Source organism: Sarcophilus harrisii, chromosome 2 (assembly GCF_902635505.1).
Source record: "Sarcophilus harrisii chromosome 2, mSarHar1.11, whole genome shotgun sequence".
Lineage (NCBI taxonomy): Eukaryota > Metazoa > Chordata > Mammalia > Dasyuromorphia > Dasyuridae > Sarcophilus > Sarcophilus harrisii.
Genome location: NC_045427.1, coordinates 78810946 through 78834036, shown reverse-complemented (window position 1 = coordinate 78834036; position 23091 = coordinate 78810946). Strand labels below are relative to the sequence as shown.

General features: G+C 34.6%; 1 protein-coding gene across 11 annotated transcripts in view; it reads left to right on the top strand.

The window, feature by feature from the left end:
- The window catches only part of SLC8A1 (solute carrier family 8 member A1), a 428962-nt gene extending 409486 nt beyond the window's left edge, over nucleotides 1-19476 (top strand). For all 11 annotated transcript variants that reach the window (XM_031950394.1, XM_031950395.1, XM_031950399.1 and 8 more), the window contains one exon: nucleotides 16238-19476. In XM_031950394.1, coding sequence (XP_031806254.1) covers nucleotides 16238-16614 — 377 coding nt within the window. In that variant the 3' untranslated portion in view covers nucleotides 16615-19476. The remainder of the gene's footprint in view (nucleotides 1-16237) is intronic.
- The last annotated feature ends 3615 nt before the right edge of the window (nucleotides 19477-23091 follow it).

Sequence of the window (23091 nt, the reverse complement as noted above, 5' to 3'; positions counted from 1 at the left end):
TAAGCATTTAATAAATGGTATTCAACTTGTGAGCTATAATTGCTTAACAAAGAAGCAAATATCATTCTCCTAACTTCAAACACAGCTATGTCCTATAACATTCTTTGAGACTTGTTTGTATCACTCATAGAAAGAACTTCCTCTTGCAACAGTTAAAAAATTTAAGGTCTTAAGGCCTTAATTAAGAATAATTAATACCTATGAAAAAGTAAAAGAAGGTCATGGAACTTTCTAAATTTTCTAAATTTTACCTAAGGCTCTCCAATCTCTTCTTCATCCTCCACTTCTGATATCATTGTTCCTCAGATCAAAAACTCAGGATAGCATTATTAACATCATGATTCATCAGGTATGCCATGGACTAAACCAACTTGTGTGGACTAGCTTGGGAACTAACTACCACATATTAAAATTGTTTCTATAACAAAAAATATTTTGAGTTTCATAGGCAATTGATAAGCAAATGAACATTCATTTAGTATTCTAAAGATCACTGGTAAAGTAGATAAATTAATCATTATAATAAAAATCTAAGAATGAAAGCTCACAATTTGTGAGCTCACCAAAATCATCCTTGAATCAATTCCAGTAGCTGACAGCACAACAGGACAGATACAGATATACACCATCCTCTCCCCATGTGATTATGAATTCCTCTGCTAGGTCTCTATATTTTGAATGTTTTTCTTTCCATGTAATTTGGAGATTGAGTATTTAAAAGACATCTAACTACTTAATTATAAGTACTTAAATAATTAGGAGTACTTGACATCCTCGTGTTATTACAGAAGGAAGGGAAGGAAGGGAAGAAAGAGAAGGAAGGGAAGGAAGGGAAAGAAGGCAAATTCCAGGGAATTTGCTTCCTGAAATTAGGATTTCTAATTTATGTGTTTAGGAGATAAGACAAGTCCTGGTTGGGATCAGGAAAACCTAAATTTAAATTCTACCTCAGATTGGTCCTAGCTGTGTGACTCTGGTATATTATTTCACCTCTGTTTGCCTCAATTTCATCATTAGTGAAATCTTTATAGCACTTACTTCCCTGTGCTAGTATAAGGATCAGTGAAAACCTTGTATGTAAAAAAATGTTTTGCAGACTTTACACACAATATAACTTTTGCTATTAGCCATTATTTATTACTCATACTTTATATATTCTCTAAAGTCAATTGAACTCTTATATATATAAAATGTCCTCAGGTGAACTGAAAAGGGACTTGTTCTTGCCCTTTGAAATACCATTTGAAACTCCATTGGTGTGTTTAGGCCCTTGAACAATGACATTCCCAGGGCTGCCAACTACATTCATGTGAAAGAGAAAATGCCCTAGCTTTACCATTTCCTGAGGACTCATGAATATTTAACTAGATGATTAACACTTTGTAGCAGCTTAAAAACGGATATGTAAAGTACTCATAGTGACTCAAGAATTCTCTTGTGGCCTGTAAATTCTTCCATAAGGAGCACAGAGAGGCTGGGGCTAGTTTTCTTTGTTTATGTGTAACTTTACTGCAAAGTAATCTGCTTTCTCTAGCACTAGGAAAGGCCAATCCTCCAATTTTGTTCATTGTTTTCAGTGAGCATTATTGAGCGTTGAAGGACACTGTGTTCATTTTTTCTCTTCTGGAGCTTGAATAACCAGAGACATGTCATCATGTGTGTCACCAGGTCAATGATGAGGGTCCATAGTAAGAATTTACTCTGTGAGCTGGACTGGTAACCCACAGTCAAAGGTCTTTTTCTTGGGATTTTGCCTCACTTTTCTGGCTATAATTAGAACAGAAGCTATTTCTTGATTCCAGCCAACGTCCCCCTAAGAAAGAAAAGAGGGAGTCATTACCGCTGCATTTCAAAAGCAATGGTATTTAAAAGGAAAGGAATGAGACAAAGCAAGGCTAGACATAACATTTCAACGAAGGATTCTCTCTCTCTCTCTCTCCTCTCTCTCTCTCTCTCTCTCTCTCTCTCTCTTTCTCTCTCTCTCTCTCTCTCTCTTTCTCTTTCTCTCTCTCTGTCTCTCTCTCTGTGTCTGTATGTCTGTCGGTCTCTCTCTCTCTCTCTGATGTAATAATTCATTTTCTCTTTCCCACTTCTTGGACTGAAAAACACTCAGGAATTTAAAATGAGCATGCCATGCCTGAAGTATTTTCGGATAGTTTATTGAAATCAAATTTTAAAACTTGTTTCTTTTATTCCTTTCATCTTAAAGGGGATTCACTTTCCAGATGCCTATTTTCTTTTCCTTTGAAAATCTTATAATCCTTAGATTCTTTTTCAAAAGTGTTTGTTCAGTTACTTGAAGTCCTTACTTACAACCCAACTTGAGTTCAAATCTCAAGACACATCAATTGTGTGACCTTAGGCAAGTGACTTAATCCTGTCTGCCTCAGTTTCATCATCTGTAAAATGAGCTGGAGAAGTAAATGGCAAACCACTCTTGTATCTCCACCAATATGGTCATAAAGGGTCAGACATGATTGAAACAAATGAACAAATTGTTTAACAAAATTATTAAGTGTTTTTTCCTAATGTAAACTAAGTTTTTTTTGTAACTTCCTCTCTTTTTTTTCTGTTTCTTTTCCCTACGGCCAAATATAATATATTTAGAGCAGCATCTTGGTGGCCTAGTAGGTCAAAGATTAAAGTTAGAGGCAAGAGTTCCAATCTTGCCTCAGATACATCCACTTGTGTAACCCTAGACAAGTTATTTAATTTATCCTGACCTTGGTTTCCTCATCTATAAAATGAGCATGTTAGATTGACTGGCTTTTAAATTTTCTAAACTTTCAGCTCTAAATCTATGATCTTCTAAGACTGACTTCTCTTCCACACAACCATCTTTTTAAACTACTAGAATAAATTAATAAGCATTTATTAAAAAAATATCTGCCAAGTTCCTGCTGCTGTTTTAGATGCTGAGGATACAAAAATAAAAATGCAAAAGCTGCTAATGAAGACTCTGTCATATCCCCATTCACCATCCTAGCCTTCATGCTCTGGATACTCTGGGATAACTCATCAGTGTCCTTCTCAAACTGTGGCTGTGAGAATTGAATCTGATACTTCCAGTGCAGTCTGACTAGAGCAGAGGCCCACTCCTTATGCCTGGAAGTTATGTCTCTCTTAATAAAACCCAAAATGGCATTAAGAACATTACTCTTGATCAGAGTCATGAATACCCTTGTCTGGGGCCATAATTTGTATTTTAATATTTGGATAATTGTATTTCAATATGATTAGTTTCCTTGGTGATCTTTTATATTTTGTTTCATGTACTTAAGATCATTATCCAAATTGCCAAGATCATTATCCAAATTGCCAAAGAGTTCCATGAAACACAAAGAGTTAAGAATGCCTGATAACCAGACTTTTTAAGAGAGTAGAATGAGGCTAGCTAGTGGTAAAGTTATTTAGATATAGACAACTCCATTATGCAGTATTATTTGAGAGACTAAAAATATTGCATGTACCCAAAGACTTTTTTTGCAGAAGCATCACATATACCTATTTCATCCTGTGTGTGTGTGTGTGTGTGTGTGTGTGTGTGAGAGAGAGAAAGAGAGAGAGAGAGAGAGAGAGAACACATGAATATAAATTGTTTCCAACTTCTATTCTTCGAAGGAAATCAACATTAACCAAGTATAGCTGAAGGAAAATTTAGTTTTCCTAAATGATAAGCATAGTTCTCTGTTGGTTAATTCTCTATAATAGAATTTTTAGATAGTTACTTTTAATTTCCTCTTAATTTAATCTGAAATAGGACAATTTGACTATGCCAGGCTAGAGACAAGTAAATGGGTAATTTTAGGAAACTGGGGGAAAAAGCCTTTATTTTTTTAACATGATGGAAATGTGAAGCAGTTGATGTTCTATGCCTGAGAAGATGGGCTCTAGGCCCAGGTAAGCCAACTATCTGTGTTCTAACTAGCCATGAACATGAAAAATAGATATTACTGAATAAGAGAATATGAATTGATATTTCTTTACTATTGTCCACAGTTAAGTAAGCTATATAGCTCAGCTTTTAGAAAGTTCAGGCCATCCTTCTTATATACATGACAGTGAAATTGCAAACTGCAGAATGAATGAAAAATGACACTGTTTCCCTTAGCTACAGGTAAGTTCTCCATTTTCAGTTGAACTTCTGCTAATTATTCAGTAGGCTGCATTGCATTTTGTTAGTAATTTAGAACTAAACCATATTTTCTGGTCTTTGCATAACAAATTGCACCTCCTCATGAGATCCAAAATACAAATAATAAATGGCTTGAATATTACATACTCTGATAAGACTATCTTCAGGGCAAGAATGTTATTAGCAAACTTGGATAAAGTATTTTCATTGCCAAGTTGAATCTGTCAAGCTAGTCCATCAGCTGAGTTAAATAAAATATAACATAGATAAAGAAATATGAAGCTATTATCATCTGTCACTGATTTTTGTATTTTGTTTATATATTCATTAGATAAGATTTAATTCCTCAAAAGAGATGGTTAAGATCATATACATATTATATGTGTATGTATATGATATATGTATATGTGGGGGTATCCTTATTCTCTCCAACACTCTGTCAAATGATAAGGTTAAGAGGAGAAATATAATTTCAATGCCATATATATTCTCTTGGTGCCCTTGCATGCTATGCTATTCTTCTGTTTTATCATTTTCGAACCAGCACTTTCTACCAACGTTCCCAAGGCTCATAACTACCATGACCTGCTCTTCCTACATCTACATATTTGAAATATATATATATATATATATATATATATATATATATATTTCCTATATCTCATCCAGCAACAGAGTCTCTTTAATTTCCCATAAACCTAAAACAATACCTCTAGTAAACTAAATCAGACTGGCCTTTTCCTGATTCCATGACATTTTTTTCCCTTCTCCTTCACCCCACTCCAGGGAGTTAATGTGTCTTGCTAGAGACAAGAGTCATACTTTTATTTAATATAAAAGGGTGATGATAATGATGGGATTTTCAGATCAGGTAGGAGAAGGCTCTGTACTCATGTTAATAGAAAAGATACTTGGGTAAGTAGCTCTGCTTTGCTGGGCCTCTCAAACGTACTATTGTTGTTGAAATGTTAAGCCTTATTTGGTTTTTCTTCCTTTGTAATACACTTTGGATGAAAGTTATCTGTTATCTCAAATTAGATAATACTTATAAAGGCTTAGCACTGTGCCTGGTATATAGTAGGTACTTAATAAATGCTTATTCTTTTGGCCTCTCCTCTTGTGTCAAATGAGCCGATTCAACTAGATGCTCTGCAAAATTCCTTCTGCCTTTGAGACTGTGTGAGACTTATGAGACTTTGAGATACTAAATGACTATACTTTAACCCCCTGCAGAGCTGCCTCTATAATGTGTATTTTTTTGGCATCTTCCTTTTGAAGTTTAATAGGCTTCAGGGGAAAAAATGATCAAAACTAAGAATATATGTAGTGCATCCAGCTGAAATATGAGTTAGCAATACCTGATAATAAAGATGATTCATTTTTAACTGCAGTATCCTTTAACTTGCAATGGAACCTATAAGGTGGACTAGACTGAGTCTAAATGAGAGAAGACAACATAAAAAGAAGCACTGAGATAGCACAGAGGGTGGAGGATTGGACACTTCACTTCATTTCTGTCTGCCTCAGTTTCTTCATCTGTAAAATTTAGATAATAATAGCAGTCACCCTCCCATAATTGTTGAGGATAAAATGAGCTGAAATTTGTAAAGTGCTTTGCAAAAGTCAAAGTCACTAGCTAATTGTTGCTATTATTAGCACTGTAGTAAACTCAAGATACTTTGAGGCTATAACTGAGGATTTCCATTCCCTTTCATTCTTTCAAGTAGCATTATACTTAATTTTTACAAGTTGTTAATAATAACTGACTATGCTGATAGGTTTTTAAGGTTTTCCAAATGCTTTGCATACATTCTTCACATATTTCACTTCTAACTGCACATTGCTCATATTGTTGTAAGGTTTTACAGTTTAAAAACATTTTCATCATAACAATCCTATCAATTAGATAATACAGATATTTTTAACTAATTTTATACATGAGGAAACAGACTTTTTGGCTTTACCTACAGTAGTATGGCTGATAAGAGATAAAGAGTTGAAAGTTGGATTCAAATACAAGCCTTCTGATTCTTAAGTCCAAGACATTTTTTTTTGATAAACAAGTTGCTCTCATTTCTCATAGAAAAAAATTGACTTCATTAATTTTGTCTGGGAAATAAGAAAAATCCTTAAGAATCACTAATCCTTTATCAAGTAAGTGCTTACTAGGTGGCACAGTGGATGGAGCCAGGAAGATCTGAGTTCAAATGTGGCTTCAAATACTTACTAGCTGTGTGACCCTAGGCAAGTCACTTAATTCTATTTTCCTCAGTTTCCTTATTTGTAAAATAAACTGGAGAAGGAAAGGTCAAATCATGCCAGCATCTTTGCAAGAAAACCCCAAATGGAGTCCAAAAGAGTCGAAGACAACTGAACAATTTAACAACAATGCCCCGGTACTATGCTGGGTGCTAAGGACACAAAAACAAACCTTCTATCTTAAAGGACAATATTTACAAATAAAATAAATTCAGAGGAAAGATGGAATAAATCTAAGCACCATCAGTTGCTGCTACCAGGAAAGGCCTTGTGTAGAAAGTAACATTTGAGCTTAGTTTAGAAAGGAAAAAAAGTCCCAGTCAACATTATCGTTAGGCTAAGATTATTATTCTGTTAAAATCCAACAGCTTGGTCCTCTGTATTGAGAAACTGATCCAAAATTACAAAAATATTTAATCAAATCAGTATTATTAACTTTCTATGTGTCAGACACTGCCAAATAATGAGGATTTTAAAAAAAAGGCAACAATCTATGCCCACAAGAAATACAAAGAAATTAAATGATGTGCTCACAGTACCCAAAGTGATACTTGAATCTAACTCCCAAGTCTAGTGCCCTATTAACTATAGGCTGCCTTTCTTTTGTGACTAACATACCATTCTGCCACACTAATGTTCAAAGAATCTTTGAGAGGAGAGACAGATAGTTGTTGGGGACAGAGGACTAGAAAACTTAGCACAGTAGAAGGACCTAAAGAAGTCCTCAATAAATATTCTTACCCAAGCAGAATGAAGTTGGAGATGCACCATTTTGGAAAAGTGGCTAGACTCTTTGGAAGTGAAGGCACTATATTGATATAAGATACTGTTGTGAGCACCAAATAGAAATTGGGAGTTAGCACAAGCAGTTAGGATTGAATTATCCTGCATTTGGACAAAAAAAAAAGAGAGTATCAAAGCTGGTCTTTGACATGTTTGATGACCTTGCTAAATAATGACTCCATAGTAATCATGTCTAGTAGAAAAGCAGAGTTGTTCTGATTTCAAAGCAAGCAAGCATTCAATTTCCATTTGGAAAACAGAACTGATATCATCATTGGTATGATATCATGCTCTTCTTGCCACATGTTCTCTAAAGAGAGAACTTTGATCATTTTTTTATTTGAAATTATTATTTTTAATTATTATTTAATTTATTATTATTATTATTTAATTATTATTTTTAATGTGCAGAGTGAGTACTGAATCACTTTTAAATCTGTGTTGTATATTTGACATTTGAATTCACTGGGCTCTTCATATCTGGGTACTTAGTCTTTGATGAAAATAAAAATTCTTTAAATTAAAGTTGTTATTCAGCTAAATTTCCTTTATAGGATTTTCTAGAGCTATAGAAATTATATTCATTTGCAAAGTGCACCTTGTTGATATCAGGCATCATGATAAAATAAAGAGTGCTAACTGAGGAGGAAATTCAGTCTTACTGCTGATCCAAGATACAAGATGCTGATACAAGACTCCCTGAATCACAGTTTCAGAGGAATTTGGATTTGAAATTCTTTCTGTTGTAACTTTAAATTCATGATGCTATATACATTGATGAAAGTAGACATAACCAGTAAATTTTATATCTCTGTTCTGTTGTTATTTTAAATGTATTCTTTCCCTGAGACTGTTGTACTACAAAATTTCCCTTCAACTGATGTTTGGGTTTTTTTCCTCTTTCTTCTATAATTTCCTTCCTCTTTTTCCAGCATCATATATCTCTGTCTTCCTACATTCTATCTTCCAAAATTATTACTTCAGTCATCTTTTTCTCACCATTTTTTGTGGTTAAAAAATTGGTCTTGGGCCCCTTGATCCTTGATCCATTTCTCCTTTTATCTAATTTACTCAGCTCTTTAGCCACAGTAATTCTCTGAATGTTTTAATCCTGTAACTATGTTATATATGCATAGCTGTTTGCATATTGTCTTTCCCCAAGATACTATAAGTTCCTTGGTTGATGAGGGACTGTATTGTTTTGTTTTTGCTTTCTTTGTATCTCCTACAGTGTTTGGTTCATAGTAGGTCCTTAATAAATACTTCTTGATGACTAAAGTCCAATAATGTTTGTTAATGATGAAATTGGATTCCCTAATATTTTCTGTGAAAAATAGGAACTGAACCTATGATTTCATTAGTATAGAAAATAGATATTAGTATAGAAAATTCTTGAATAAGGAAACTCTTTTTACCAGTTCATGTTGATATTTCCTCTGTAATTTATATCAGAGTTGACTAGATGCACAGAGAAGTAACGTGAGTTATCCAGAATCATGCAGAAAGACTCAGTACATACTTCATGTAAAAATAAGCCTGACAAGACTTTTAACCTCATCAATCTCATTCTTGACTATAGGCAGCTATATTCAAGGGTACTATGAAATTCTCAAATTAATGTTTTGCATTGCATCAAATGATGTTTATTCATTTCAGATTCATCTTCCTCAATTATGCTTTACTTAAGTTAAATATACCCATTGTGTTAATCCACAAGCACATAATTTCTGACAACTGGCCTGAAGTATATTAAGGGTCAGGGATAGAAAAAGAAAGGAAGGGAAGAGAAGGAATGGGCCAGGAGGAAAGGAAGAGATGGAAGGGAGGAAAGTGAAGCAAAGGAGAGAAGGGAAAGAAGAAGGATGGGAAATAAGCAGCTTGAAGTTAGAAACTTGAAATTTTTCTCCAGATAATCTATACATTAGATGACTGACCTAAAGGTGATTTGGAACTAGCGCTTTATAGATGAGGAAGCTGAGAATAAAGGCTATTCTATATAGCCTAAATAAATCAGGTCAAAAAAGCCAGTGCTACTCTAAGGAGTATACAAGTTATCTATAATGACCAACTCAACAGAGTTGAGATATTGAGAAAAATATTCCACTTTTCTTTGACAGAAAAATGATTTGCTAGAGACTGCATAGTTAGCCTAAGGAAAGAATCAGGACTTGAATAATTATATTGGGATTCTTGTATTTGGTGCTTTACTTCAGATAACACTATCTCCTAATCAACAATCTTTGCTATTATTGATAATATTGTTGCTAATTAATGTAAATATATGTATCAATGAAGTAGAAACAAAATGCTAATATTTAAATATCAAGTATGTTATAATTTGTCCTAATTTTGGGGAATGACTATGTCCTATTGACAAAAAGCATTTTTTAATATTATATATAGAAAGGGCGCATTATTCTATGTCCTGAGCAACAAAAGAATGACTGGAAGTCATTTTCAGCATTCTCAATGTGCTGTGATTATACAAACATTGACATCATTGGCAGAATCACCACATGAATTTGGATTTGTATGATTTCCACTTTTGTAAAATAATGTTTGAGCTGAAGATTTACAAATTGCCTACTGTGTAACTCAGATGAATCACATTTGCTCATTCCAAACAAAAGGATGTTCTTGATTACAGTGAGAAAAGGTGAGATACAGGTTAGAAGCTGCCAAATGTTAGGGAGTCACAAGGAAGGAAAGGAAAAAGGAAAGGAAAGGAAATGGAAAAAGAAAGGATAGGAAAGCGGAAAGGAAAGGCAAAAAGGTCAGTATTCCTATTAACTTAGAGATATGAATATCTTACTCAAATTTAATACTCAGTACCTCTAATGAAATAATATTTCAATTCCAAAAAATCTGATGCATGTTCAATCATCTTCAGTGGAAAAGAAAAGGTACAATAAGGGTGTTTCATCACATTAAGGACTCTAGTTTCCAGAGTTGACCTCTTGACTTGTTTTCCCATCAATCCTCCCAAATCTACTAATCTTACTTCTTTTTTTTTTTTTTACCTGATGCAATTGGGGTCAAGTGACTTACCCACAGCCACACAGCTAGGAAGTGTTATGTGTCTGACATCACATTTGAACTCAGTTCCTCCTAGATTCAGGGCTGGTGCTCTATCATCACTTAGCTGTCCCTAATCCTACTTCTGAGCCATGGAAGCAGTTATGATAGCACTCCCTAATTCTCAACTGACATGATTCTGTGGTTTTTAAAAAGGTATTTTCTAGTATGGTGCAATTCAATTCAAATACTATTACTATTGTTAATGATAATAGTAATAGCTAACATTTATTATGAACTTACTATGCAATAGCACTGTTCTACATACTTTGTCAGTGTTATCATGTTTGATCTTCACAACACCCCTTGGATGTTGGTGCTCTTAAATGATTTGCCCAGAATCACAGAATTAGAATCTGAGGCTAGGATCATCTTGCTGACTCCAGGCCCACCATTCTATCCATTGAACCACCTATATATAGGCTGAGCACAATGGTAGATGGGAAAACAACAGACAATAAGATAATGTCCTTATGATTGCCAAGAGATAACTAATTAGATTGGAGAATAAGGGAAACAGAAGAGTCCAGACTGGCTCTACTTTTGCAAACCTCTTTAACTAGAAGAATTGTGATTCCCTCAATAAAAGTAGGTGAGTTTTCAAAAGGGACAAATTTGGGAATGGGAGAAAATGAGTTCCATTTTGGATATGTTAAGTTTGAAATGTCTTGGAAAACATCTAGTTGGAGATGTTCAGGTTTTGGAATAATATATATAAATATAATGAATGCTAATGAGTTCATTGCAAGAATAGGTAAAGAAAAGAACTGGGCCTAAGTCATAATCTTGAAAACAAACAATTAAAGGATGGGCATGAATGATAATTCTTAGAAATAGATTGAGAAGAAAGAATCAGGAGACAATATCAAGAAGGATGATCATCAGTGTCAAAAGATCAAGGATAAAACCAGAGAAAAGGCCATGAGTTTTTAGAATTATGTATTATTTGGAAATGGTATGGGACACATCTGAAGATAAGGCAATAAATGGAGGAAAAATGAGTGATTCAGAAGTTATTACAATAGTCTAGGTGAATGGCTATAAGATCCTACATTTAGGCAGTGATGATATTAGGAAAGGAGCCATCTAAAAGATGTTGAGAATTAACAGGTCTCAGCAACTATGCTAAACCCAATGACATGTTACTTCTGAGAGAAGTAACTAATGTGAAAAGGTAGCCTGAACATGTGGACCTACAAGATAGAAAGCCAAAAGCCAAAAATGCCTGCCTGATTGGGGCCAGGAGCCAGTTTCCTCTTCAGCTCCATAATATGTGTATTGTTCTTTGACACCTTTTCTAAAGGTTGTCTAATCTTGTCTTGACCTATTATGCAACAGGGATCCTCACATTTCCTGTATTCAGTTTCCTATCCTTTGAAATAGCAAGCAAAACTCGATTATTTCTCTGAGGGTACTGGCATTGTAACTCCTAATGATCTCTGGTAATTAAGTGCAAGAGAGACAATTAAGATTCTTATAGCTTTGTTCTTTCTTCTTAGTCCTCTGTAATTGTTCTATGATAATGACATAATTTGTGCCCTCGATTATATGAGAATGAATACATCAAGAAGAAAATATTCATTGGGCTAGATTAGAGAATGGCTTTTTTTTTTTTTCATTCCTTCCCTATCCTCCATTGTGATTTGGGGAAAGAGAATGAGTTTAATGCCTTGAGCTCCATAGGTCATATCCTGCCTGAGGCAGGACTGATTCTTGCTAGTCATTAGGCCAACCCTTGGTCTGGGGCAGTGAGCCTGGGGCAGTGAGTGAAACGGGGACAATGGGAGGGAGGTGCTGTTTGAAATAAAAGACCAGACAAATTGAATACTTGAAGGTCTGCAGTATGCAGAGAGCCAGGAAAGGTCAATTGCCAGAGTAATTCAGGACTGGAACATACATTCTATATTAAAAAGTCAGAACACTGGGAGGAACAAGGAGTTGAGTATTTCTTTTATCCAATCTGATTCTTCCAAACTCCTGTTTGTTTTGCTTTGGTTTGGTTTGGTCATAAACTACATTCACTAGGACCTCTTCTGACAACACTTTGTGCAGTCATGTACAATTCAGGATAACCTGGAATAGACAAGAAATGAGGTGTTTGACATGTTGAACATTTCTTTCCACATTTTTCTTTCAGTTTCTTCATCAGTAAAACTGGATCATGCAATATGACAACTTTTTTTTTTTGGGGGGGGGGGTTTATTTTTTCTAATTACATGTGAAAATAATTTTCAACATTTATTTTTATAACATTTTGATTTCCATTTTTTTTCTTCCTCCCATCCTCTCTTCTTCCCTCTCCAAGATAACAAGCAATCTGATATAGCCCATACATATAGATTCATATTATACAAATTTCCACATTAGTATGACATCACTTTTTTGTAAAACATTCAATAGACATTTAAATGGTTAAGTTCCTAATAATCTAGGCAATTTGAGGATATAAATATGCAGTGACTGAGCGCTTCCCTTTATATTCTATGGCAGGGATGTATGGAATGTGATAGATACAATGAATAATTCATTTTTACATAATATGTTAAGATTTGGTAAAGATTGCTCACAACAACCTCCCGAAGTAGATAGCAAATTAGCATTCCATTTTACAGGTGACTAAACTAAGGCTCTTAGAGATTTAAGTGACTGACCCATGTCCACATAGCTAGTAAGTGTCTGAGGTGGGATTTGAAAACAGATCTTCAACATTCTTTCCATTCTACCATACTAGCTCTGAAGCATAATGGGAGTAAAGTAAAATAAGTAAAATAGGAGAATATCATAGGAGAGGGCCAGACAAATTGCTCTAGAAAAATGGGAAGGGAGAGATCAGTAATGATAAACAACATTTACATAGTCTATTTTTTAGTGTTGTACATTTATTATCTAATGTATCTAGCATTCATATAATACTTTAAAATACATTATTTCATGTGATCCTCTCAATCTCACTATATGCTATTATTATCATCCCCATTCTATAAGAGAATTGAGTTCGAAAGATAAGCTAAATGACTCATTCTTTAAGTGTTTGAGGCAGTAAAACTGAGATCCATCTGACTCAAAGTCAAGGATCTATCTAGTGTATCACCTATGTAGGTATTGCAAATTGGGGTATGTGGGAGAAATCACAGAAAGGCTCCCAAGGAAAATGATACCTGAAGTAGACCTTGAAGGAAGAAAGGGATTTTAATAGGGAGAGTGGGGATATTCTAGATACTGGGGACATCCTTTGTGAATACACAGAAAGAAAAGGGAACATTGAAATCAAGGAAGTGCAATTGAAGCATAGAAAACATTGAGAGAAGTCATGTGAAATAAGGGCTAGATAGCTTGGTTATGGGGGACTAGATTGTAAAAAAAAAAATTTTTTTCTGAGAAGCATTAGGAACTTTTGGATTCAGAGATGGGAATAGAGGTGCTTCAAAATTAATGAAATATTTAGATGACCAGCCTCCAAGAAGGAGCAGGATCCCACTGCAGGGCCCAGTAAATTCAGAACTCTTAATCTTCATCTAAAATCCAGTAATGTGTGGTATTTGTACAAAATTCCTCTTCTGACATTTAATGCCAAAAAGTAATTGTACATCTAGTGGGAAAAGGCTTGGCAATATGATAGTAGCAGAGAAAAGAAAAACATATCTTATAGGTTGCAGCTATTGTGATGTCAAACAGTAGTTAAGTGCCTATGTGCCATGCACTGTATCATGCACTTGGGATACCCCCCCAAAAAAAAGGCATGTGACAGTTCTTGCTCTCAAAAGGAGCTCACACTTTAATGGAGAAGACAACATGCAAACATCTATGTACAAACAAGTCATATGCAGGATAAACTGGAAATAACCAACAGAGGAAAAGCATTAAAATTAAAGGGAATCAAGAAGGGCTTTCTGTATAAAGTGGAATTTTATCTGCATTCAAAGGAAATCAGTGGATCCAGAAGATGGATATGAGGAGGGAGAGAATTTCAGGAATGGGAAAGAAGTCTTAAAAATTGGGACAGTAGGGAACACTAATGCATTGTATATTTTCCATTCTAGAAAACAATTTGGAATTACATTCCAAAAGCAATGACACTCTTACAAAGAAGAACAATCATTATCATTAACAATTAACAATATGTAAAAAAAATTATATGGCAGATTTTTTATGGTGACAAAGAATTGGAAATAAAGGGTTTTCATTAATTGAGGAATGGTTATAATAGTTATTGTATATGAATGCAAAATATTATTGTGCTGTAAGAAATGAGAGAAATATTTTTCCAAAAAAAACCTGGGAAGAACTATATGAACTGATGCAAACTGAAGTGACAAAAAACAATTTATACCACTAAAACAATTATTACAATTATTATTAAAGATAACCGATTTAGTAACTCTGAACATCATGACCAACTGCAATTCTAAAGGTTTCATGAAGAAACAAGCTCTCTTAATTCTAGACAGAGAATATTCTTTTCCCTTTCTTGTTCTTTATTGTTGGTGTTATTATTGGGTGGGTGAGGATGAGAAGGCATGACTAATGTGGGGAATTGTTTGCATGACTATCCATATTTATGATAGGTTTTTCTTGCCTTCTTAATGGATGGGAAAGGAAAACGTGAAAAAATTGGAATTGAAAATGAAATAAATTGAATTTAAAAAAAGAAAATTTCAAGAGTCAGGAGATGGATTGTCAAATCAGCAAAAAAGTCATTATTATGGAACTGTATAGCATTTAAGAAGTTTGATATAAGCATATTGGAAAGGTGAACCTAAAAGTGATAAAATTCCTGAGAGTTGATGATGGAAATAACTGAGGGTGAGGGGAACAGAAAAAGCAGAAGGAATAACATGTTCTGGAAAGGGGATTAAGAGAATTTTGATAATAGTAATTAGCGATATGACAGATTTTTTTTTAGCTTATGTCTTACATGCTTGACAACCAAACTATTACATCACAATTCTTTCTTTAACTGTACAATAAGTCAAACTGATCATCTCCATGTTGGTTCATCTAGCTGAAATTGCATTGATTAGAAATATGGAAATGTTAGGCATTCTTAAAGTGCCATCATATAGATGGACTTGAATATGCCATATTTGTAGATGTTGGAGTGAATATTGTGTGATTTTAGTGAGTGTGAACCAGGGATTCATACTACAAGAAGGGATTGGATGGGGTAACCTCTAAAATGCCTTTTAATTGTAAAATTATGGTTCTGTGACTACAAATGATCAATGATACTAGCTACACATTTGTCTTCAGAACTTCACTTCAGTTCTTCTTAGTTATACAACTTAGAACCTTTCTGAGATAGATGGACCTATTAAGTAAAAATGCTTAGGGTATAATTGGTCATCTCTGATAATGCTATTAACTTGTTCTGTGAACTCATACAATTGGTCTTGTTGATCCCAATTGTTTTATCTGTAAATAGGATCTCCTAGCATTGCATTTTCTAATAATAACTCCAAACCTGGGGTTATTAGGTCAGTTCTCTTATTTCATATGATCCTCCTCCAATGAGATAAATAGGTAGGTACTGCTTTTTATAATTTTACATATAGGAAAATGAGACCCAGAGTTGTAACCACTTACCCAAGCTCACACAGCTATTTAGCAAATGGACTTGAATTCCATATTTTATGACTTCTGCCTTTAGCATGGGGCCTAAAAGGAATTTTGAAATACTAAATCTTGGGCATTCCATAGAGACGAACAGAACCTATAGGGACCTTAGAGGACATCTATTCTAATTTCTCCATTCGACTAATGAAAAACTGATACCCTGACAGGTAAAGGTGACTTATCCAACATCACAATCCAGTTAATGGCAAGTGATTGAATCCAGCCCTTCTTAGTCCTATTCCTGGGCACTCTTCACCCCATCATAGTCAACGTTTCTGGGCAAAAAAACTTATCTCGAGATAACCACAACACAATGGACATCACTGGAAAGTATTATCTTTGAGTTACTAATTTTCTTCTCCTCCTTTTCAGACACATTTGCAAGCAAAGTGGCAGCCACACAGGACCAATATGCAGATGCCTCCATTGGGAATGTCACCGGCAGCAACGCAGTGAATGTGTTTCTGGGAATTGGCGTGGCCTGGTCCATTGCTGCCATCTATCATGCAGCACATGGAGAAGAATTTGAGGTCTCCCCTGGCACACTAGCATTTTCGGTCACCCTCTTCACTATTTTTGCTTTCATCAATGTTGGGGTACTGCTGTATCGACGAAGACCGGAAATTGGAGGTGAGCTGGGTGGGCCCCGGACTGCCAAGCTCCTCACAACTTCACTTTTTGTCCTCCTGTGGCTGTTGTACATTTTCTTCTCTTCCCTGGAGGCCTACTGCCACATAAAAGGCTTCTAAAGGAACAATCAGATATAGTAAATTTATATATATAAATATATATATAAAGATATATGTATAACGAACAGAGGAAACTGACATTTGTCATGTCCACTTACCTGCTGATGGAATACAGTTTCAAGAGCATACTTTGTACTAGGGCAGAAGTAAGAAATCAACAAAGTTCTTATCCCAAGGGGCGCCAACATGTTGAACAACAAGCATGGATGCAGGGCCATCTTTGCAACTACCTAGAAGGGTGTACTCTTGAGATTGATAGACTACTTTTTTGTTTTGTTTTGTTTTTTGTTTTTTAAAATGACTGATCTAAGTGCAACATGGGCTTTCAGTTATCAATTAAAATCAACCAGATTACTTTTTTTTAAATTAAACATCTGGGCAAAGGAGGGGTATGGAAGGGCCAGGGGTGGGGGTTTTCATTATTTCATTATGAAACACCATGCTTATCTTCAGAACTTATGCAGAGGCGAATCTGTTTCCAGGAGGAAGCATGTGAGTATGTACTAAAGGAAGACAGGTAAAGGATACTGGGTTCAGATTATGTCCTAGCCACTAACCAGGGAGGCACTCCGCCATCCTTACATTAATGTCCCATTCTTATTCAGTGATCACAAGGATAACCTCTTAAGGTTCTCAAGAAAATAACAATTTGGTCCTTCTCTCTTAACTTCTTAGTCTATCATTAAAATAGCTCCCTCCACTACCCAGTGCCCCCAGCTCCCTCCTCCAGTGTCCTTCCCCCACCAAAATCATAATAATTGTTATTATTATAGTGTTCCAAGAGCACATTATTCCTTTCCATTTGCATATCACTAGCCTCCATCCAAACCATCTGTCTGAAAACAGTTTCTTTGTGGTCCTCACAAGGACTGTCTTGTCAATTTTATTTTTGTTAATATCCATGCCCTATACAATCTCAATGCAGTCTTTTCTGAACATTTGCTTCTTCTTCATACTCCTGTTAGAGAACGTTGTTCTGATACTTTGTACACTGTGCATGGATTGAAAAAAAAGAAAAAAAAAGGAAAAAAAAGAAAAAAATCTGTATATAGAATAGTATAACAAAAACTGTTATCCCATTCAACAATGTTAATTGAACATTGAAGACATGAGTGAGTTTGTTTTTTCACAATTTTTTATTTTATGATTGGTTTTGATTATTTTGGAATAGGAGGAGAACATTTTTTTTTCCTTTCATGGATCTGCACATCAATTTTTAAGAAGCAATAATTGACCAGAGAAGTTATAGCTATTGTTGAGGAGCCACCAGGCAAATCTCAAAACATCTCTGTAAATCATCATCCGTCTGTATGGAACTCAAAACCAAAGCATGTAAAAAAAATCACTAAATTACTTTGATGAGAGACATTATATAAATCAACGAGTGAGGTGTGCCTAAGTTTTGAAGCCATGTGGTTTTTCCAACAGTATTTATTTCACTTTTTTTTTTTGCCTGGCACAGATGATAGATAATACTGAGGGAAGAGGACAAGTTCTGTTTGGAATTTGGTTCTGGTTTGGGTTTTTTTTTTTGAAAGACTAGGTTAGGCTCTGTTTTTCTTACTATATATACCACTGTGTACCTACAGGCAATAAGGTAAATTTGACCATTGAGCCTTTAAAAGGATACTTCCTTTATATCTCACTTAAGACCCAATTAACTCAATAAGAAATTAAGCAAGGTTCTAGCCCTTTAAATAGGATAATTCTTTTAGTTTCAAAGAACCTAAGGAATAAAGTAGATGACATGATGAGTGGATGACAATAAATATGCATCACTGATGTTTTTACATAAAGATTGACTCTAAGTCTAGAAAATTACTGGCCATTTTCATTGGTCCCAAAGTATCAAGGTAATAAAACCTGGATGTATATTTGTTATAACCTTTCCCCCCTCATCCTCACCTCATTGTTCTTGTAAAAATAATGTAAAAGTCAAAGTAAAAAATGAACCCTCATAGAGACAATTCTACCTTGAGGTCATCTAAATGACAAAAGGAAAATAAATCATGACCCAAATTAAAGGAACAATAGTATAGTTAAAAAAAATGTCAAGAGCAAATTTTTTCAAGTATCTCCAAACTATGTCTCCTTTTCTAATTTGAAATGAACATATGAGTTTAGAATAACCCCTTATTTATATTTTGCTGAATCTGGCAATCAATCTATCAGTTACCAAGCATTTATTAAGCATTTACTATGTGCCAGGTACTTAAACCAAGAGTATAACAGGATGTATGCAAGTGTAGATTCATGTTGGAAGTTCAAAATAATGAGATGATCTAGTTTTTTATGGGCAGGACTAGGCTGCAGTCTCCCTTGTACCCTTCTGTTCTTATCAATCAGAGACCTATTCCTGGTACATGACAATCAGCAGTAAACTCAAAGGCAGCTGCCTAAATACAAAACTAAAATAGAAACTGTCAAGTAATGATAATCCACATATGTGAGTTCTGTAATCAATTAAAATTCTTTGCACACCTTTTTATCCACATTTGGAATGATCACATCCCCATAAAGGATTTTCACAGAAAAAATATAATGAAATCTTTGTCATTTTCACTTTTAAAGAGGTGAAGTGTTTTGTTTTGGGGTTTTCTGGGATTTTTGTTTGGTGTTTTTTTTTTCTTCTTTTTGTTTTAGTAAAAAAAACATCAATACTAGAATCTGGTTGTTCAGGGTTCTTGTAATTATTATTATTATTATTATATTTGTGTAAAGTTATTTCATTTAGTTTGTTTGATTCTTTCATTTTGTGTGTATTGTGCACAGATTTAGGAAGAGAGTACTCTTCCTTATAAATGGTACACATCATTGACACAGACAAATAAAGTTTCTAATTGTTTCTGATTTAATTGGTAATGACACAGCATGTTCTGTATCAAATGATTTTCCTCTTATCATTGTCATCTAGTTATCTCTTTTTGATTTTTTAAGATTTGAAGAACCAAAAAAAATGAGAAAGTGATATCATACAAATGATGGAAAAGAGATTCCCAATGTTCAGCCTCTCCCATATGACAACTATTGGGTTGTTTAATTTCTAATGTTCTAAGACAACCCTTGGATATTAGCGTAATAGTTTGGTGGGCTTCATAAGAGGAGGGATGGTTAGCCCTGGGCAAAATGAAGGGAGCATGTAATAATTTGACATTGTTCTAATATTTGTTTTATCATCCTATTTGTCATCCTACTGTGCTCATACTCTGTCAATAGCCAGGAATTGCATCCATGGTTCTCTGGTCAATATTCATGTTATAATCTCAAGTCAGACACATGCAATGAGGTTAGTCAGGGGCTTCACATCTCAAAGACTCACTAAGAAGATTTAAGTGCATAGATTCTTTAACATCATACATTATAATGCCCTTCATAAACCCAGTAGTTAGAAGGATTGTACTTGACAAGTGAGTAAGAAGTACAACAAAAATTGTCTTGACTCTGTACGTTACAATCAAAAAGTTGGGAAACTTGGATCAAGACAAGCTGTAGTAAGAGGAAATGTGTAGGCACTTGTTTTACATTTGTCTAGAAGGCTCATAAGCATCAGAAGATTTCTTTAACCCATGCTGGTAATCACTGAGCTACACTTTACAATTCTAACCACTTTGCCTTTTTCTTTATGGGCATTTTCTATGGCAATGTCCTGCTGCAGCTCACATGTATTACATTCATTTTCCAGGTGATGGAAAAAATACATAATTTCAGTGACTTAATGGGGTCAAAGAAAATGTCATCTCCATCTCCATGCCCCCTGATTTTGGTTTAAGAGAGTGAGTCAAACTTTCTCTCTTCAAATAATTTGGCCTCAGATAATTACCTAAATACAGTGATTTGACCAGTTCTAAAACTCTTAACCAGCATTCAAAATTATACTCTATTGTTATTTTTTAGTCAACGTTGTCATCATTTTCCTTGCCTGTGTCACTGTAATTTCAGTCTTCCCATATTAGGGGCAGTTAAGTGATACAGTGGATAGAGTGCTCACGTCTGGAGACAGAAAAATCTGAGTTCGGATCCAGAATACAGTATTTACTATTGTCCAATACTGAGAAAGTCACTTAACCTCTCTGTTTGCCTATCTGTAAAATGCGAATAATACCACCTACCTCCCAAAGTTGTTGTGAGGATCAAATGAGATAATAATTGTAAAATGCTTTGCACAGTGCCTAGCACAAAGTAAGCACACTAGAAATGTTGGCTATTATCATTACGCTCCATTAACTCCTTTCACTCACTATAGTCAAAATGGCCCTGGAAGAGGCCCTCTGTAAGCCTCACTCTTTCCCTTGTCCATAAGAGAACCCCTGAAGACTTTCAACATGAAAAGTAATCCCTAAATCATCAAGATAGTGAGTAGCCAATTAAAATTTTTCTTCAGCCCTTCATGTAAATCCCAGACTGATTTTCAACTCCTATTTCCAAATTCTTTTGTCTAAAAATCATTCTTAAAACCTCAAGTGGATCTTGGCTGGCCATCTCCTGAATGACCGTGTGCAACACTAATAATCAGTGTTGGCATTTGATTTTGTAGTTTGTGATATCACCTCCTTGCCAAGGACTTGTTAATGAAACTGAACAAAGGCAAAATTTCATCAGATAAAAGAAAAAATTATCTTTATATTTTAAAAATGAAGCAAAAAAGGGGGCCAGATTTAATTTTCATAAAAAGAATATGCTAAAATATTTGGATTTTTTAAAGTTCCTTCAAACTTTATTGAAGGCTAGATATAATCTGTAAATTGAATCTGTACCCTTTCTTTGGAACTGTGTCCTTTTATCGTTATTTTGGCTATAATTATTCTTTGATGAGCATGTGAGTTTTTTCTGTCCATCACAAAGAAGTACAGGATCATAGAATTTTTGAATTAAAGGTACCCCAGCAGTCACCTCATTCAAGCCATTTAAATTCATTGGAAGTACTCTGAACTCATTTAAACACCTGGCAAGTAAATGGGTAAAAATGGTTAAAATTTTCAGTCCCTATTTAGTTATTCTCAGATTACTGTTATCTCCAACATGAAAATATCTTGAATATGAAAGCAGCATTCAGTAACAGGTGAGAAAGAAAAGGGGGAAAGTCACTGTCTGTGGGTGTGACAAAATCAAACTAAGTCTCAACTGAAACTATCATCTGGCCAGCAATCAAGAAGTGGTGAGTATTTAGCTTTCCATGACTCTTTGGGAACAAAAGTTATGTCCAAGAAAATTCACTTTGACCATAATAAGTCTTCAGTTCTGCTACAAGAAGCCCATTGGGTTGTTTTAATATCACCATTGGAAATTAAGTTAAATTTAAATTAAGAAATGAATCCATGAATATTTGCTCAGTTCCACAAATAACTTTATCCAATAATTTAGATGAGACATCTATGTGACACAGTAGATAGAGTCCTAAATCTAGAATTAGGAAGACCTGAATTCAAAAATGGCCTTAGACGCTTGTAGTTATGTGAGGCTGGATAAGTCATTTAACCATTATTCATTTCATTTCCCTTATTTGCAAAACGAAGATAATAGTGACTTATCTTCCAGAATTATTGTGAGGACAAAATGAGATAATATTTGTAAAGTGTTTTGCCAACTATAAAGCACTTTAGAAATGCTCACTGCAGAACAGCTTCTTTAGCAAGCAATAAAAATCCAACTTAGCCTTAACAAAAGAGAATGTTTACCTAAAACCATAATTTTACCTGAGTGATGACAGTCTCCAAAATTAATTCAACCAAGCCACTATTCAAAGAATGTGCCCTTCTTTAAAACACTTTAAGCTTTCTTTTCCTAAATTTCACCAAATCAGCTTCTTACATCACCACTAACAAATTTCTTAATTTCATTACCTTCAGTGGGCTGTTTGCAGATCAATAAATACTGAGTAATGAGATTTATAAGACTTTAAGTCTAGACATGAATCTCAGACATTTGAGCCATCTACTCCAAGAATTACATGGAAATATTTTTTCTTTAGAAAATGATCTTACTTTCCTTACTTTCAAAAAAAAATAACAAAGTATAATTTCATTTCAGTATGGAGAGCAATTCACAGAATTTGAGTCTTAACAGCATTACCACAGACAAAGCCCCATAATTATACAACAATTCATCTATAGAAAATAATAAATGTCTGTCTAGCTTTTTATTTAGAGATTTCTTGGGAAAAGGAATCCATTACCACCTTTGATAGCCTATTCCATTTTTGAATTGATATATGTTGGGAAGTTATTTCCTGACATCAAATACACACTTGCCTCTTTGCAACTTTTACTTGGTCTTCACAAAATAATCTTCTTCCTCATCATAACCCTTCAAATGTTTGTTAGGACATAGTGTGATATGTGGAAATTCTATTTAATGGCATTTTGAAAGATATGTTATTTTGTCAGTGGGGATATTCTGTCTACTATCACAGATCACATCCTTGGACTCCTTACTAGACTTACTAGACTATTTCTTCAGTCAATCAAGAAACAATTATCA